Source organism: Orbicella faveolata, unplaced genomic scaffold (assembly GCF_042242905.1).
Source record: "Orbicella faveolata isolate gen_17 unplaced genomic scaffold, um_ofav_v1 contig_46, whole genome shotgun sequence".
NCBI lineage: Eukaryota > Metazoa > Cnidaria > Anthozoa > Scleractinia > Merulinidae > Orbicella > Orbicella faveolata.
In genome coordinates, this window is record NW_028301576.1 from 7,949,604 (window position 1) to 7,970,000 (window position 20,397).

Here is a 20,397-nt window from a genome sequence, read left to right on the forward strand (position 1 = left end):
GCAATAGCTTATGCACGAATGTTTTAGTAGTAAGCACTTACTCGTTTTTTTTCCCATGACTTCACTCCCAAAATTTTTACTCAGCATTTTTTGCTGTGCAGGAATTGTCTCTTTTTTTTTTGGAAATTATCCATTCTCCCTCCCCCACCCCCCACCCCCCCCCCCCCCGCCCCTGCAAAAAAAAAACGGTCCATCTCTAAAGGATAACTATTTTTCTCCGTTGCAAGTGATGGAAGCCCACCCTTTGGCTGTGGTTTCTGTTGTATGACAATCTTGATTGTAATCTTCAGGCATATTTTAGACATTTCTCCTTGTTTCGTTTGACACTAACAAATAAAATCATCAATTTTGAATTTCCCATTTCCCATTTCCCATTCCCTGGTCCCTTGTCACATGACCAACAATTGATACAACAAAATGCTCTCTAGTCATTTTTAGGAAAAGTTACCAAGTACGACGATGTTGTTTACGTTAAAAAGTGTTAAATCAGTGTGGGCACTTTGTACAACACCAAGGCGAAATAAGGTTATGGCTTAGAATCAATACGTCTTGGTTACGAGCTTTTTACTAAGTAGTACTGCATCTGCGTGATCAAAACTATGGGGTGTTTAAGAGTCAATTCCTGTGAATACCGAGAATGAGATGACAGTCGCGAAATTTCGGATTTCTCCATATTTTGCCCAAATAACCTCTACAGTGAGTTGCTTTCGAAAATACCATTCAAAGGTCCTGAAGCGCTTTTGTTTCTTCGAAATCGACGAAAGTCCGAGAATCGTCATTTTAGCTGCCTGCCGCCGCCGAAAATGGCCGAAAATTGTGCATCTTCTTTTCGCTCATACAGATCAACGCGACGATATCTATATATACGTTAGGTAGCTCATAGTGCATGTCTTGCTGTTTCTAAAGCATTAATTTGATTAGCAAAAGCTCCAAGTGTTATAATGTTTTAGGCCGATACAAATACCTTCATCGAAGCTCGTGAGCGAAAGGGCTAATTTTAGCCAATTTCAATACCATCAAAAGCCCACTGGTACATTGAATTTGAAGTCGAAACTAAAATTTTCTGAGAGCCCATACTCCATATTATGTTGTGTGAAAGTCTCTTCAGCGGCCCGAAAAAAGTACCCTATCGAGAGCAATAAACGCGTGGTACATTTTGAGAAATTCGTCATTCGTGAAACCAACATGGAACTTGGAAAGCTACCTTCATCAAGAACAAAAATAAGCGAATGGAAGCCTTTTTCGTCAATAAAGATGCTTGCAATCTGGGTTATTTTCCTTTTAGATTGACCACATGATTAACTTTGGTAAACATTTGTAATTAAATTAATATAGACGCTGCTTTCGGTGCATTGTAATGTTATCCAAATTTATTTCGATCATCAGCACGTGCATGCATATCGCCCGAAACTGAGTTTACTCCCGCCTACTGTATGTTTATTTTGGAAGGCTACAATTGTAGCACACATTATTCGTTCAATATCGGCAGTTTTAATTTTTGTGGAAGACCCACAGCCGAACCTGACTTCAAGAAAAAAAAAAACATTTTGAAACGTGAAACTTGAGTAATGAATCGAATACAGTTGCATCCATCATGTTTGGCGTAAATATTCGAGTACAACCATTTCATGTAAACAGGCACACTCCACTTTGAAAATAACCGTCTCATTGCAGCATTTCTTGAAATCCTGGTCTGAGACCAGGTAATGATAACAAAGCGCGAGCAGTTGGCGAAACCTCATGATCAACTGTTGCAAAGTTGTGGCATAATACGGCAAGATAATTCGACCGTTGTTTTTCTTACCCATATGCTTGCATTTCTAATATAATGGGTACAATTGCCCCTGTCTTTACCACCAGATTTATGGATGAATCGTTCGTTTCTAATCACCTAATATGGCACATACCTCTGAATAAAACACATACTGTGACATCATTTTGCTTGGAGTGTTCTAACAGTCTGCCACTTGCAAAACGTGAGTAGTAAGACAGAAAACCACAAATGTTTTTTAGTCAATCGCACTACGCTGTCCAGATTTCTTTCTTACCAAGTTTCCAGACTTCGCTCTCTTGTAAAGTTTCAAGACTTCGCCGTTCTGTTGGCCAGTCCGAATAACTGTCATGGTGTTAGTTGAGTACTTGACTTTGTTTGGTGGTCGTAGTTCAGACAATTCGGCAAATGTGGATTGCGCGACAATCATGAACATATGACGTTTTGCAAAGTGAGTGAACATGGCGACGTAGACCCCGAGGGGAGGGGGACACCCATATAAAAAGGACGGGGGCGCTCGTGGAAATTTTGAAAAGAACCCTTAAGAGGTACCAAGATCCTGTTTTGTGGGCGTGGCTTGAAATTTTTTCCCTCCTAAGAGATACCAATTCTTACATAACACTTTATCTCCTCTCATATTTCTTTTCGGATCAGTACCCTACAAGGCATCCCAAAAGCTCCCGCTGTGGACCTTGTGAGGCTAAACACCCTGAAGGCTACTTAATCATTTTTAACCCCTAAAAGGTAGGAAAAGCACCCCCGTCATGTTTATATGGGAGTCTGCCCGCCTCGCCGGGGGCGTGGACAGGGAATCAAAACTGTTCCTTGCTCGCCTCGTGTAGGCAGGGTGTTTTCTCTACATCTGCGTGAAAAAATGGAAACTACAGTCGATCCTCCACTATCAGCTACCTCTACAGAAATGGCCACCTCTCTGCAACGGCCACTTATTTCGTACTAGCAGACGGTCACTCTTATTTTAACCTCTCTAGAATGGCCACCTCTACACAACAGCAACAGCCACTAAAACGCGTCCCAACTGCCAAACTCACCCCTCCGAAACGGCCAGTTAATCAACAACTGAAAAACCCTGTCTACAAAACCCTATTTTTTATTAGACATGGTCACGAAACTTGATCTATACCGCGCGTCGTTGGTCTCTATTTCTGTTTGGTTTCTGTCTTACTGATATATTTTGATTGTGTTACGTACTACGTTACATGTTACACTGAGCATTTTTTTTAAGATAAAAATCTTGAGTCGCAAGGAAATATCGGTGTCGTACTTCACCCCTACTGATACCGTTCCATAAAAGCCACTTTCCTCTGTTCCCAACGTGACCGTTGTAGCAAGTTTCGACTTGATTACTGTTAATAAAAAACCACACCCTTCCTATTCAACTTTAAAACACAGGTATATTGTTTGTGCTTTTGGTAAAGAAATGCACCGGGGACATGACTGGGATGGAAAAAGAAGGCCTAGGAGGCACTAGTCTTAAATGGGTACGTGTTGAGAATTTACGTACATATTCACTCTTCCTACTTTCTTTTTTAAAACTATATAGACTATACAGTCGAACCTCCACTAACGGTCACCTCTCCACAGCGGACTCCTCTCTACAACAGACACATTTTTTGTCCTTGTGGACAGTCGATACATTCGCTCTCACTTTTGCCTCTAAAATGTGCAAAATAAGGCTACAATACATCATGCTAACTATTTTACACCGCCTAATTATGGATGTAGAAGTTCGCTTTGTCCATAATTGTGAATTCTCAAGGTAAAATAAAGACAAATTTTAGCTCCTCTGACTGTCCTATTAATCTGCTACCGAATTCCCGGCTTAGGAGGTATATATATGGGCGCTTTCCATTGGAAACTTTCCGGATTTTCTGGAACCTTTACCAGGAAATTTCCGTACCATTCACGCCTGTTTCGAAAATTTCAGAATTTTTGGTCGAATGGAAAGCGCCCATATTATAGTTTATATAGTTTAGCAGAAAGCAACAGGGATGAATATGTATGTGAACGCACACCGCGTATTTAAAATCTGATGCCCTCTAGGCTTCTTTTGCTCTTTTTGTATCCCAGCACTATCAACGGTGCATTTCTATTCAAAAAGCACAAACGACAAACATGTATTTTAAAGGTAAAGAGGAAAGGTGTGTTGTACAACTTAATACTTGCCATTAATCTACGTAGACATGACGTGATAGCAGGACCCCCGGCTCTGTGATTCGACGAGTTCTGTCCTTTTGCAGAATTTAACAACACCCCCTTCCCCCTCCCCTTGGGAGGCGCGGTGGCCTCATGGTTAATGCGCTCGTCTCCGGATCGATTGGTCCGGGTTCGAGCCCTGGCCGGGGACATTGTGTTGTGTTCTTGGGCAAGACACTTTACTCTCACAGTGCCTCTCTCCACCCAGATGTATAAATGGGTACCGGCGAACTTAATGCTGGGGGTAACCCTGGGATGGACTAGCATCCCATCCAGGGGGCAGTAGAAATACTTCTAGTCGCTTCATGCTACAGAAACCGCGATAAGCTCCGGCCTGATGGGCCACTTGGCTTGCATGCAGACTTTACCTACCTTACCTTCCCCCCTACATCTTCCAATTCCGTCCAAAAATGTTTAGTTAGGCTGACAATGCGAACTACCTTACTTGCACGAGCAAACAGTTTGGATTCACTCGCCACCGTCTTCACTCACTTCGCAAGTGGCCGTTTGTCACGTGTTTGTCACGCAATCGACATTTGCCGAATTGTCCGAACGGGGACCACCAAACAAAAGGCAAGTACTTGCTCAACTAACACCATGCCAGTTATTCGGACTGGCTAAAAGAACGGCGAAGTCGTGGAATTTTCAAAGGGAGCGAAGTCTGGAAACTTTGTAAGGAAGAAATCTGGAAAGCGTAGTGCGATTGGCGAAGAAACATTTGTGGTTTCCTGTCTTGCTGCTTTAATTCATACGTTTTCCAAGTGGCGGACGACTGTTGGAACATTCGAGGCAAAATGATGTCACAGTATGTGTTTTATTCAGAAGTATGTGCCATATTAGGTTATAGGAAACAAACGATTAATCTATAAATCTGGTGGTAAAAAACAGGGGCAATTGCAAGCATTAGAATTGCAAGCATACGGGTAAGAAATGCAACGTTCGAATTATCCTGCCGTAATATTTATGCCACAACTTTGCGACAGTTGGTCATGAGGTTTCGCCAACTGCTCGCGCTTTGTTGTCATTACCTGGTCTCAGACCAGGATTTCCAGAAATGCTGCGACGAGACGGTTATTTTCAAAGTAGAGTGTGTCTGTTTACATGAAATGGTTGTGCTCGAATATTTACGCCAAACATGATGGATGCAACTGTAATAGATCGATTGATTATTCAAGTTTCACGTTTCAAAATTTTTTTTTTTTTCGGCTGTGGTCTTCCACATAAAACTGCCGATATTGAACGAATAATGTGTGCTACAATTGTAACCTTCCAAAAGAAACATACAGTAGACGGAAGTAAACTCAGTTTCGGGCGATATGCATGCACGTGCTGATGATCGAAATAAATTTGGATAACATTACAATACACCGAAAGCAGCGTTTATATTAATTTAATTGCAAATGTTTGCCAAAGTTAATCATGTGGTCAATCTAAAAGGAAAATATCCCAGACCGCAAGCATCTTTATTGACGAAAAAGGCTTCCATTCGCTTATTTTTGTTCTTGATGAAGACAGCTTTCCAAGTTCCATGTTGGTTTCGCGAATGACGAATTTCTCAAAATGTACCACGCGTTTATTGCTCTCGACAGGGTACTTTTTTCGGGCCGCGGAAGAGACTTTCACACAACATAATATGGAGTATGGGCTTTCAGAAAATTTTAGTTTCGACTTCAAATTCAATGTACCAGTGGGCTTTTGATGGTATTGAAATTGGCTAAAATTAGCCCTTTCGCTCACGAGCTTCGATGAAGGTACTTGTATCGGCCTAAAATATTATAACACTTGGAGCTTTTGCTAATCAAATTAATGCTTTAGAAACTACAAGAAATGCACTACGAGCTACCCTCAATATATTGATAGATATCATCGTGTTGATCTGTACAAGCGAAAAGAAAATGCACAATTTTCGGCCATTTTCGGCGGCGGCAGGTAGCTAAAATGACGATTTTCGGACTTTCCTCGATTTCGAAAAAACTAAAGCGCTTCAGGACCTTTGAATGGTATTTTCGAAAACAACTCACTATAGAGGTTATGTGGGCAAAATATGAAGAAATCTGAAATTTCGCGACCGTCATCTCATTTTCGGTATTTACAGGAATCGGCTCTTAAGAATGTCAAAGACACCATACAGGAGGAATGAAATGGGGAATATGTCATAGCAAAAATATCTGAGAAACTAACTTCTCTGATTTGGTCCCCAGCGTCTTCTGCAACAGGTCAATCTTCACCCGGCTTTCTGACTTGGTATCCGGCCCTTCATCTGATAGTTTGGCCTTAATCTTTCTTTCTGACTTGGTATCCGGCCCTTCATCTGATAGTTCAGCCTTGATCTTGCTTTTTGACTTGGTATCCAGCCCTTCATCTGATAGTTCAGCCTTGATCTTTCTTTCTGACTCAGTATCTGGCCCTTCATCTGATAGTTCGCCCTTGATCTTTCTTTCTGACTTGGTATCTGGCCCTTCATCTGATAGTTCGGCCTTGATCTTTCTTTCTGACTTGGTATCCGACCCTTCACCCGATACTTTGGCCTTGATCTTGCTTTTTGACTTAGTATCCAGCCCTTCGTCTGATAGTTCAGCCTCGATATTTCTTTCTGACTTGGTATCCGGCCCCTCATCTGATAGTTCGGCCTTGATCTTACTTTCTGACTTGGTATCTGGCCCTTCATCTGATAGTTCGCCCTTAATCTTCCACTTTTTCAACTTCTTAATGTCAGACTTCAGCTGGCGAACTAAGAAAACAGAAATCATGAGTTCTGGCATTTGAACAGCACTGATTTTTTTGCCAGTGCCATTCAAATATGTATTATTTTGTGAATTTCAGGTCAAAAGTTGTTTTCTTATGATAGCAGTTTAAATCTCGTAAACTCTAAACTAGCCAAAACAGTCGCTTAAAAATTGTGTGAGAAAGAAAACGCACAATTCTGTAGGTCCAACCAATTATTCAGGCTGATTTGTTATTGATTCTTTATATAACATACCCCTCTGAAGATAAAATGAAAAATCTGTTTGGGATTTCTATTTTAATCCGTCTTTCATCACAAAACTTAATATAAACAACGAGCTGACTCAAGCTTTAATTTATGTATGTTTGCATTCCGACGAACAAGCTAGACAAAAGTACGGCTTGTTATTGCCATTTTAAAATTACAGTTATACTTCTATTTCAAAATTACTTTGTTACAATACGGCCATAGAATGTAATAGAAGCTGCCAATAATTTTTAGTGAATATGAAAGTAATTAAAAGTAAATTTATATTTGTCGGATCGGATTTCAGGCGAACATGTTCATTTCATATTTTTGTGATGAACTTTGGTAACTTTGTTTTGTACTTTTGTGGCTACTTCAGGGTCTCTTATTCATCGCTAAACGGTGAGTTCGATATATTTTCTTCAGGTGTTTTTTCTAGTTACAATGGATTAGTGCGTTCCGCTACGGTTTCTGGGAAACGAAACATCTGGTTTCAATATTTGTCGCTGTAAACTACACACAAACAGGTTTTATCTGCTTACTGAACTCAAACTAAATGATCGAAAAGGATAATAGCCAATGTACAATACATACACTGCTGAAATGCGGGACAAAGGTTTTGTTTTTTCAAAGTAGCAAGCTTTTCACTGGTTAAGTGACATTATTCTTGTTACATTCAATTAGAGAGTGTCGCGACTAGCTACCCAAATGGAAAGTACAATAGTACGAGAACAACAGTGCGCCCAAATCATCGATATCAGCTCGGTGGAGGATGGTTCCAGAAACGAGTCTGTCGCTACCCAGACCACACTGGCAAAGCCAAGCCAGATCGTAGTATTAACAAACTAAAGTCCAAAATCATATTTCATGAGTTGAACAATTTAGTGCCAGTGGGCTCAGGTAAGATTAATTTATTCTTGCTGATGTAGGATTGTCATTATTGCATGTTTTTCAATTAAATTTTCCGATTTTGTCGTAAAAAAAGAGACACTCAAACAAATGATGTTAGGCGCCGTTTCGACCAAAAAGATAGCCTGTGCGCAAAGTCAAACAAGCAAGCCGACGAGGAGTCTGGAGAGGAACGGGAAAAGCCACGTTTTCCCGCCTGCCTCCTCCCCCCCTCTCCCCTTATTTCCAAAGATTTTTTGTGTTCCCGTTCCATCTCGCGCAAATTGCGGACTCCTATAGAGATCTGTTTTACTTTAGTTATGATATTTCTTGGTTAGGTCTCTGCACTGACTTGCCATGCTCATGACGGGTGTAGCTGCCAACAAAAGAGATGAAGGTAAACCAGAAGTAAGAGGGAGCTCTAGGCTCGCTGAGAAGAGTCCAGTCAGCTTTTAGAATCTGTTTTTGCCACCGGAAACTCCGTTGCCATTTGGCCAAGAGTTATCACTGGATGAAACCCATGAGACTCCTGGTTATCAACCCTTTGCACTTCATCGTGTCTCTTGAGAAGCTGAATGACTTTTTGGTGAGTCGTGACTGTAGTCCAGTGCGGTACCGTGTTAGAGGTATGTTGTCCAAGGCAGCATGACGCACTAAAAGAGAACATCTAAGAAAGGTTAGGCAAGTTATTGTTGCTGTCGTAGAAACAGTTGCACCTGGACAGGAAGATGAAACTTGGGAAGAACTGACACGGTCTGGTATCTTGGATACTCAATTTGATGCTAGAAACATGGGGAGAATGCAGATAGAAACGGACCATTCAATACATGCCCTAGCTGCTCCTTACCGCCAATCTGAGGCAAGAGTTACTAAGTTGCAGATTTTGTCAATCATTGTCGATATATTCCCGCAACGGAAAATTCAAGATCCACTCCCTGAAGTTACAAAATACCAACTCTTTCAAGCTAAAAGAAATTTAATTTCGTGTGGAAGAAGGTTCATATCAAGTCCTCATTTTGTTCAGCACGTTGCCCACGGTACGCGCACGCTGAAGTTATCTACGGGAGAGACAATCAGTATGCCTAATGCTGTATGTAATATGGTTGCAGTGAGGATAATCACGCAATACGTATCATATTGCAAAGAAATCGCATTCAGCCATTTAAGTGAAAGAGAGCTGCACAGGTTTTAAAGTATTGTCCCGCCCAACAGAGAAAAGCACTACAGGGCCCGGACAAAATTAGCGCTGATGGACTGCGTGGAGTTAAGAAGCTTGACAATGTTATCACGAAGCTTGGAGAAAGGGGCAAGAGTTCTGAATGGGTGACTGAAGTGATCAACCTTTTGATGGCTTTCAAAAGTTACCTGAAAGACAGCTATCGTCTGCACGTCTCCACTTCCTCGAGGTGTCCAGACCACTGGAGTATGTTTGCCTTGAGTGATCCATCAGAGCCAGAATTTCCTAAAGTATGTGATCATTCCCATGACTTGGTGTGCGATGACTGTGAACGTATTTACCATCTAGAAAGTTTGATGAGGAATGCTTTCTCAGACCCTGAAGTTGTTTTTTACAGTAATAACGAAAAAGAAGATAAACTCCACGATGTGCAAGTTTCTCTGGAGTCAATCTACGCCTGGAAACGTCATCTGCTAAGGGCGTTACACCAGGACAGAGCAAGACAAGAAGTCTTGGATGAAGTCGATTCAAGCAAGATTTTTACCACGCAAGATTTTGCAATGAAATTCTTGCCACGCCGTTTCAAAGAAACACAGATGGAATGGTTCGGTAAACGTGGAATAAGTTGGCACATCTCGCACTGTGTGCGTCGTACCAGCTCACACGAGTGTGAAGTCTCTGTGCACTCGCACTTACTTCGTCAGTCAATCAGCCAGAACAGTGAAGTTGTTGCTGCAGTTATGCATCACACCCTCAGGAAGAAAAGGCCACACACCCAGAGATTAATGAAACATTTTTTCGAAGCGACTGTGCAGGATCGTATGCGTCAGGTGGACTACTTGTTCACATACGGCATATCGGTAGGTTGACTGGTATCTCCATCAAACGCTATGATTTCTCAGAGCCACAAGCAGGCAAGGGACCGTGTGACAGGAGCTCCGCCCACCAGAAATCCCATGTTAACCGGTTTCTTAATGAAGGAAATGATGTAATGTCAGCAGAGCAAGTCAAAAAAGCTTTGGAGTCACATGGCAGCATACGAAGTGTTGTTCCGTATGTGGTGTAGTATCCAGAGTCAGCTAGTAAGTGCCCCACACCACGCATTCCAGACGTAAGTCTTCTTCATAACTACCAGTATTGTAACGAGGGCCTAAAGGTATGGAGAGCATACAATATTGGCACCGGGAAACTGGTTGCAGGGGAGAATCTTGATAAGGATAGCAAGATACTACCTTCTGAACTTAGAATCATTGAGAGTGGATCACAGGGGGATAAAGAATCTGTCAAGAAAGATAATACTTGCTTGGCAGCAGCATTGCCTGGTCCGGTGAAACCTCTAAGGTCACCCGAAGAATCTGGAGACAAGGAAAGAGATTGCGGTCTGTTCAGCTGCCTTGAACCAGGGCGCATCAAGCAGTACATTACAATGGGCAAGCTTGAAAAGCACATCGCCTCAGAGAAGCACGCCTTTCAAGATATTTCTGAGCACCTTGGTGATAAAGTAATTAAGAGATGGGCCTAACAGTTTCAGCAGGTAACGTCAGAAAATCTTTCATCCCAACTGGAAAACAAACTGTCTTCACTCCGTCCCACAGAAGACCTCAGCTTCACCATACACCAGGTTCTTCAGAAAGGCTGGGCTTAGAAGGTACCTAAGCGGGCAACACGTTTTTCTGACAAGGTCAGAAATTACCTCCAAGAGAAATTCGACATCGCTAATGCTACAGGACATAAAGCTGATCCTGTGCAAGTCTCCATCGAAATGAGATGTGCAAGAGATGAGCTTAGTAGGCATTTATTTGCCGCAAGCGAATGCCTTCAAACACAGCAGACCCGTTCATTTTTCTCCAGGCTTGCCATAGCACAGAGGAAGAACGTGCAAAGCCCAGCAGATCTAATTGAGGACGACGTATGAGATCTAGAAAGTAATTCTCAAGCAGAGCAGTATGAAACGGAGTCGCAAGAGCTGCGTGAAGGTATCATCGCTGAGGTCGCAGAGAAGCACCCTATTTGTTATGAACACTTCAACCTGTGTGAACTAAGTCAGCAAAACAAGTTGAAAAAGTTCAACATAGACATGCTTGTAAGGATTTGTGAGCATTTTGAATTAGACATCGCCACTGTTTCCAGAAACAGAAAGGAGGGTTTTATTAATCAACTCCAAGAGCTCATTGGAAGTTGCAGCTGCAATATGTAACAGTTTGACTTAAATTTACAAAGATAGACTTTCATTGCATAGAAACGCTGGTTTATGCAACTGAAGCTCAGAAACGTTTCGAGAAAAGCGAAAAAAAAAGATGGTACGCGATAACATTACATGCCTTAGATACTGCAGAAATTTAGTTTGTTGTATGTAACTACCATTTGGACAAAAGACTGTAGTTGCATGACCTAAAAAATCAGCCCAGTGACTTCATGGTCAAAATAACACTTAGGTCTTAATTGCGACAATCTGAGGTGATGGAACCTTTTCGCTTTAAATAAAGCCAGAGAAGTTGTTGTTTATGGGAGAAAAGAAGTCTAGACATTTTTAAATCAAAATAAATACCGATTTTATTATCTCAAAAAGTTGAATAGCCTTTTGTGTTTGGGCGGTTTAGAAAAATCGGTCACACAAGTTTATGTTGTGTGTTATTAATGAATAACAGCTATTAACAGCATTGTCAATAGCTAACATTAAAGTTGAACTGAAAAGAATATAAAGCCAGACGAGGAGTCTCTGTTTCATAAAATGATTCAAAGCACTTAAGGAAAAATTGTAAGTCAGATAATCTCAAGTTATTTTGATTTTTTTTTTAAGAATTTCACGTTTACAGCTTCAGTTCTTCTATGCTGCTTGTTATAGAAACACTTATTTCACCAAAAGCAGTAGAAACCACAATTTAGATTTTAAAAAATGTATATTTTTCTTGTCTTCGTGGGGGACCTGTGAGTGTCATTTTCCAGTCACATTAACAATCCTTGAAAAACAGCAACCCAAACTTGTAACACACTGGCCATCAATGGCAAAGTACTAGGGACAAAGCAGTATAGTTTTTATCCCTAGTAGTGCGTTGGACCCTGCGTAAACACTTAAACAGTTGAGTGACTTTTCCCGTTTTCAGTAAAGTGAAACTTACTTGGAACTATTTGAACTGTTGTATATGGAACTTGACAACTTGTTCTTTGGTTTTGTAGTTATATTTGTAAAGTTAAAGCACGTTACTGATAGTGAATAAAGTTATTTGCAACGGGAAGTAATATTGGTCTGTGATTGATATGACAAATCTTCTCATAAATTAGACGCAATTTATCATAATTTTCGCCAGTATTACCTTGCAATCTTTTAATTCCGTTTCTGAGGCAATTCTGTAAAAATACTAAGAATAAATGACATCAATCTACAGCACCTAGTACCCTTTTGACATAAAATAAGTTTCAGGTAATTTGAAGAAATTCGATTTTTTGACATCCGCCACAGTTAATGCGAATCTTGTAGTCAAGCTCTCTTAAGTTGTGTGTATAACTGTAATGATCAATCATGTCTTCATATCTTTCTCCGCAATTCAAATATATGATCTTTCATATATTCATGTGTATTGCACTGCAATTAGTTAACCAGAAGGAACGTGCCATCGCTCCTCATGAAATTAACTGAAACAGCATTCAGAATAATCCCGGAACTTCAAAATAAATCCGAAATCCAGATTAACATTTGCATGATGCGCTATGATACGGTTATTATACGTACTATGTGTGTCTTTTCAGGTTATTAATCGTATAATGCGGTGTTTTCAGTTTATTAACCTGGAAACCGCACCACTTACGAATAATAAAAGTGGTATTGTACGAATAATATCCATATGTGGCTATATTTTCAGGATATTAATTGTACATGAAGCAAAGTTTACCGACGAGGAATTTACGATCTTCAGCCGCCATTACTTTAAAAAAGTTAATGTGACGGGCTAGAACTTCTAAACTTATGGCGTTTATGGCCAAAAAGTTATCTTCGTTTGTTGACTTGGCCTAAAACCATCGATAAATCTAATCAGTGAGCTATAGTTTCCCTAAAGGACTGTTGTTTCCTAAACAGTTATCCATGTCAAGGATACGCGATCGATGCAAATAGTCCATGGGCCAGGGCAGGTTCTCGGTACCACTCGGGGGGAGAAAATGCTAGTGATATCTGATGAAAGGTTGTATGAAGGACTTTTCAAATTTACATGATAGCAATCGTGAAAGAGTAGCTTTCAGTATTTTTTGCGTACTTCTTTTTTTCAAAAATATTGCTGACATGGAAACGAGGCTCACATTAAAACAGTTATTTTAAATGCGTTCTTTATTTATAATATTAATAAATTACTACATTATACAGTAAACAGCTTTTCTTAACATTTTTGGTTAAAAACTAAAATTTATCAGTTGATTTGAAAAAGAAAAACTTAAATGAAACCATGCAGCTCAATCTCTAAAAGCATCATGGGTAACGTCTAAGATGACGGTCGTGCCGCATGGTAAATACTTCAAAGTACTTGCCAAATTTTCGCAGTTTGGACGCTTTTTATCAAGTAATATAGAGAAACAGGAACACTTAGTATTTTTATGCTCACTGAACAAAATACTTACAAACATTCAACAGTCTCTGTTCGACTCAAGGAAACTTGATTGCTATGCACAGTTTCAATTGTTGCTTTATTCCTAGACCAAACTTAACGACCTGCTTTCAAAACTTGTATTATTCACTGCTCATATGATAAAAGTCGACTAATTAGTCCTATTTTAAAAAAAGATCTTGACTCTTTGAAATATTTATTGAAGGCGGCTACAATTAAAAGTCGTGGGCCATTCCTTTATTCATTGGCTGCAGAGAATACCAAGGAAGGAGAAATTCCCCAAGTCATATATCACAGGAAATGCCAAAGTCTTTTTAGCATGAAGCGAGATTAGTTGGAGAGCATTTTTCAAACAACGGCCGCGAAACAGATTTCGAAGTTTAATTTGGAAAGCGAAGGGCAAACATCTCGTCGGCAACAGCCAAGCACGAGCAGAACTTGCTCGAAAATGTACACTTTTTGCGAAAATAAGACTGCATGTACAAGAACACGCGATCCCTTTGACTCAGTAGGTTGACCTGTATTTAGATGCTTTCGAAAAGCTGCTATTGCTGCGGGTGATAGCAGGCTTATTGGCCTTGCCTGTGGTGATTTGGTAGCAGCTCAAGCGTGTTACCATGGTCGGTGCATTTGAGATTGTACCTGACCAGATAAAGCGAGCAACTACACTGACTTGGAAAGCAGTGAACCGGACTCGGATGAAAACCAATTTTTTTGATATGGAGTCTCAAGCTTATGACAAACTGTTTGAGTTTATTTGATCAGATTTATTAAATCCCAGGCTTATTTAGATGGTTGATCTGAGAGAGAGGCAGTAATCTCCATACGATCAATGGGCGCTACTGAAATATCCGGATCAACGAAAAAGATATTTCTGAAGAAAGTTAGAAAACGATTTCGGCGACTTGTTACAATTTGAAGATCTCCTGAACAATAATAAAGTTGTGATAAATTAATAAAGATGGTGAATTTTGAGCTCGGTAATGAAATGTGAAGATGAATTAATCAACATGACACGAGCGTGGGACAAAGAAAAATTCTGAGTCTCCGACAGGAATGGAACCCATGACCTCCCGAACACCGGGCGGGCGCTCTATCCACTGAACTTCGAGAACTCGTGGAGAACGAGGCCATTTAACTGAGTTCACATATGACAGGTGTGTCGCATACTGCTAGGATCAACGCTATCGAAGTCATCGTGAGTAGTGATAAATTAATAAAGATGGTGAATTTTGAACTCGGTAATGAAATGTGAAAAATTCTGAGTCCCCGACAGGAATCGGGTTCGATTCCTGTCGGGGACTCAGAATTTTTCTTTGTCCCACGCTCGTGTCATGTTGATTAATTCATCTTCACAATAATAAAGTTTTTGTTCTTTCCAAAACATTTTCAAATGCTCAACTGGCCAGAGAGATAGTAACTTTATCTCAGCAAGTCGACAACAGGGCTGACTCCATGTAAAGTCAAGGAAAATAGCAAGTTGGACTGTACTGACATCTGTAATGTAGTTCTTTCAAATAATACTGAAATGGCATGACACCGAAATCTTCTGAACTATGTGAGAATGCAATCAATCTCCCAGCAAAACTAGATGCCTTTCTATATACTCTTCTAACTAGCAACTCAGAAATCCCAACGGAATATCCTCATCGCCACCGGTGCCTTGTTGGCAACTCTTTTGGGCAAGACGTTATACACGGGATAACTGGAGGAAAACCTTCCAAGCAAATACTATTACCGTACGCAGTAAAAAATTGGCAAACCGCAATGTTGAACCGACTTATACAGATGTTAAGCCGATGTGGGCATGGGATTGCCTATACGCAAATTGAGGAAATAAACACAGCACTTTGCCTACAAAAAAATGGCCTTGATGCCTGATAATGATGTTCCTTTCCTGAAAAATATTCAGGCAACGCTTGCGTGGGATAATATTGATAGAATAGAAGAGACGCTTTATGGCGCAGGAACATCTCATCGAGTAAATGTTATTGCTCTCTAAGCCAGGCATTTTGGTTCCGGAACCTCCTTCCGCCCCCTGGAACTGAGCAAGCTAGGTCAAGGAAGAGAAACATTGATCCTCCAGTAATCTCGCTCGTACCTCCATATAACGCTGGTGATCGCACGACACGAAGAAGACATGAAATTGATGATGTCGATGCTCGACGGAAGCTAGATCAATCCCTTAAAGGGAGAACGGTAAGACCTAGCTGTCTATCGACCGGCAACCTCGCAACTCCTGAAATAGAGAATGATCTGCATGCTTCCGGCAGAGGCTTTCGGAGAGACGGCTTATAAGACATTTTGTCATGACAGGCTTGAGTCTGACCAACGTAAGATGAAATTCTGCAACAAAATTACGAACCTCAAAGCTTAAACAAGAAGATGAAAGGACAAATAGGGTCAAGCAAGGAAGTAATCATTTAAGCCGATGGTGCACAGTTTGCTCAAATGAAAGGCCGTGTGCAAGAACGTCCCCTGGATTTTTCGGCCATTTTTGAAAGTGCTCAAAACTAGCTGAATTTTGGCATGTGGGCTTCGTTTCACCTGAGAAACATTGCTCTGACGTTTTTTTTGGCTGGGTTACTCTTCGTTCTCGAGAAATAACGTATGCAAAAAAGGCACACAGGTTGGAAAAACCGAGTGGCTTATTGCATAAGCAATATCTCGAAAACGAAGCGAACTTTAGCGCGAAAACTACTGGACATTGCTTAACATACCTGAACAAAACTGCATGCGAAATTTGGAGCGTTTTCGACAAAGTTCACTTTTGATTAAAATACCTGACGCCCTTTTCCCGCCGAGTCCTTCAAATAAACGAAGCCGGGCCTTTGTTATGATAAACAAAGCCGATCCTTTGTTATAATAGCCAAGCCAAGCCTTTGTTATCAGTCGAAGTCTCGCCTCGGTTTATTATAACAAAGGATCGGGCCGCCGCGACCGCAAGGACTTTGATTTCACTTAGAAACCAGCAAAATGACAATTTCACGCAACTTATATGAGCTCAAATTTGTTGATTTCAGGTCAAAAGTGGTTAAAATGTTGACTCGAGTTAACGCGCGACGGCAAGGATGTTGATTTCTCTTAGAAAACAGCAAAATGTCAGTTTCACGCAACGTAAAAGCTCAAAAATGTTGATTTCAGGTCTAAATAGGTTAAAATGTTGATTTCACGTTAACGCGCGACGGCAAGGATGTTGATTTCACTTAGAAAACAGCAAAATGTTAATTTCACGCAGTGTATAAGCTCAAAAATGTCTGGAACTTACTTTGGTTATCTGAGACAATGATTATCTGCACTGAACAAATAAACATTAACTAAGCACTTTTCCAAATACATCAACGTCTTAAATGGTTAAAAATCACGAGATAAATACATATTTTTCGACAAACGCGATCGTAGCTTTATGTCACGCACCGCCTAACAGTCTCCATACCTCTGCATGTCCGCTGATCCCAGAAGTTCAAAACACTACTAATCATGCCGATATGAAATAAAATCAACGCAATCTGGATCACAGATCTCTGTTACAATCGATCGCTACTTGTTGTCCACCATTATTATGTTTAAATGAAAAAAGCCGAAACAATCTAGTTACCAGTTCGAGAAACGTCCGCAGAACGTGATCGCAATGCATGCCGGGAAGGGGCTTTACACCTCGTGCGCGGGAAAACATGGCGGTCGATACAAGACAAATTTTATCACTCTAAAACCAGTTCTCGCTTTCCAAACTTTGACGCTAGCAACGCTTGGCAATTGGGCCACGACTCACCAGAGGGTATTTTTCTTGGGCAAGAACTGCTCTTGGACTTTGCTGCCTGGCTCGATCTGACTTCGAACGCCGATAACACGATAACGGTATATCAGCTGCCATCGAAGTTTCAGAACACATTTTGATTCTTTAAAACGTGCTGATGACTTACGGGTTTATCGAGATTTTATGATGCCTCTCAACCACCAGGCAGGCATGCAAGGTACTTTAAAACAATGCTTAAGATATTAGTTAACAGAGCTCTAATGCGGCAGATCTCTTTCTTTGTTCGATGTATTTCGCTTGACGCTCGATCGATTCACGTGTTGTGTTCACGTCACAATAACCGAAGAAAACAATCTGTTCCCAGATTTCCGCTCTATATACTATTTTCCTTTGACTTTAAGACAGCTAAGATCCAGTGGAATACACTATAAACAGTCTGCCTGTTTGCTGTTCAACAAAATAATAAGGTTTCTTTTGTTTTTTGTTCAACAAAAGATCTCCAAAAGATGCCGCTTGGAAAACTGAGTTTTTTTGCATACGTTATTTCTCGAGAACGAAGAGCGCCCCAGCCAAAAAAACTTCAGAGCAATGTTTCTCAGGTAAAACGAAGCCCACATGCCAAAGTTCAGCTATTTTTGAGCACTTTCAAAATGGCCAAAAAATCTAGGCGACGTTCTTGCACGCGGCCTTTCAAATGATCATGCTGAGAACAGAACGTTGAAGATGAATGATGTACTGAACCATCCTCTCGGACCTCGCCCTTGGGCCCTCTACACGGCTGATGGATTGCTTTGGAGAACCAACAAATCATCACTTGCCAAGGAGCCAGCCAGAAGAATAGGACAGCAGCAGATATGATTCTTCAGCCGTGCGGGCGAATTTTTGACAAAACGGTAATGGTCCAGAAGATAAGAGGCGACCAGAAAACATTTGCTGAATTGGCTGACAGTATGATGTCCATGCTTTTACCTGAAGGAACAAACAGCCAGCGTATTGACGTGGTCTTCGACGTTTGCAGAAATAATTCGATCAAAAACCACAAGAGGGAGAAGAGAGGCTCAGAAAGCGGTCTTAAAGTCAGAAACTTCAAGGCAGACTACAAGAATCATCAATGGCGGACATTCTTGTCCATTTCCAAGAATAAATCGCTCCTGAGCAAATTTATTTCAGTGGCAAGATAAGAAGCACAGAGAGCGGTTCGCTGCACAGACAATCTTCGTAACAACCGAGGATTACTGCTATGAGCTCTCCTCGACTGGAGTAGCAGCAAGGGAAGAGCTAAGGTCGACGCACGAGGAAGCGGGTACCAGAGTGTTTCTCCATGCAGCACATACAGAGCTGTAGTTATTACGTCCCCGGCTTTTTTTTATTATCGCATGGTTATGGAGTCTGTAATGCCATTGGACTTTGTTGTAGGATATTCTGTGCCAAACAAGGCAAGGTCAGACTCGAACCAGCTACCTCCCTGTGCAGATTGTTTCTATTGTTTAAGGATGTACTCCTTGAGAGCAAACTACCAATTGCGAGCAGCTATTTGGAGAAGTTTACAGAGCTGCCCTCAAGTCCCTTCACCAGTTGGTCAAGGATGGGTCGAGGAGTACTGCAACTTATCCATCAAATGGATGAATGTGCAAACCCTCCCCTAGAGTTCTTCTTGAGTTTCTCTCCCGTTTTTGTGCAAGATCATGCAAGCTATCCACGTGTCAACCTGCCTTACAAATAGCCTTAAATGCACCGTTATGTACCGCCTTCGTGAATGCAACGATAAGGGCCTTAAGTAATGACGACGGCGACGCCAGAGACGACGTCCAGTAAAAAATAGTTTTATATTTTACTTTCGAATTTCGCAGCAGTATAGATTTGTTCGGTGCACCTATCTGTCCCAGAACCTACTCAAGCTAAATGTGTAATGCCAGAGTTGAATTCCAAATTAAAATACGAAACATTAGCCGCTGCCGTTCGCGTTCTCCAAAATACACAGAAACTAGTCATTTCACGGTGCTATTTTGAAGAGGACGGCAAAGAAATGTACAAAGATTTATAACGCACTTGCACAGCCATTGTTCTGGTCATTAAATCTTTTTTTTTGGTAACGTTCTCGTTGCCGTTGCCATCGTGGGTTGCTTAAGGTCTCTAATTGTTCCGCTCATTAAACCTTTCGTTTGGTGACGTTCTTGTTGCCGTTGCCGTCGTGGTTTTCTTAAACTCCCTAATAGTGCTGAGGAGGAGGAGATTCTTGATGAACAATGCTCTGATGGCGAGGAGGATCAGGAAAATTAAGACATTTTAAATATCAATAGAAATAATCCATTAAGCTAGATTAAGAAGATAGTGTTGAGGAAATTGTGAAACCATTACTCCTCCTCGTGAATTATGCTTTCTTTTTATGGCAATATTTCTCAATTTCTTCTAAATTTTTGGGCTTCTTCAACATAAGGGAGCTTTTCAAAGTTTTTTTCATGGCATAATGAGTGCTTTGAATCAAAAGGGAAAATGCTTTCAACTTTCAAACATTTTTGCCACATTCTGCTTTAGAATAATGGTGTTTTAACAGCGACGATGGCGGATCCAAGATGGCCGACAGGTATTACATTGAGAACCACTGTCTTGGTAGCAATTGCATCTCACCAAATCACTAGTTGTGAATCACATATTTTCTCCTGCTTTTGTTTGGCGAAAATTCTGCAAGATCAACGCATTAAAAAAATTCTTAAAAGTTCTTTTGTTGAAATTTAAATATTTTCAGCGTTGTCATGGAAACAAAATCCTTTAAGCTCATGTAAGTTTTATTTAACTGGTTTAAAAACTCATCTGGCAGAAATTTCTGTCATTGCACATATAAAGTACCCTTTACGTATGGTTATTGAGCTGGGAAATACTACTTTTAAGCAGTCATTGCTTGTATCCTGATGATTCTGTAGAAATGAGTGACGTCACTTTGTCACGTGATAAATCCTGTGAAGCTACTCATTTAGCATTGCTATCATACATAATATGAAACTAGAGTAACTGCAGTTTTCCAAA

The 20,397-nt window shown here is 40.8% G+C and overlaps 1 protein-coding gene and 1 pseudogene across 2 annotated transcripts in view; one reads left to right on the forward strand and one right to left on the reverse strand.

The window, feature by feature from the left end:
- LOC110053949 (uncharacterized) overlaps positions 1 to 20,397 on the reverse strand; it is a 111,756-nt gene that overhangs the window by 37,462 nt on the left and 53,897 nt on the right. For both annotated transcript variants that reach the window (XM_089276973.1, XM_089276972.1), the window contains one exon: positions 6,167 to 6,716. In XM_089276973.1, the coding sequence (XP_089133099.1) occupies positions 6,167 to 6,716 (550 nt within the window). The remainder of the gene's footprint in view (positions 1 to 6,166; positions 6,717 to 20,397) is intronic.
- On the forward strand, positions 8,923 to 10,543 carry LOC149098218 (uncharacterized; annotated as a pseudogene).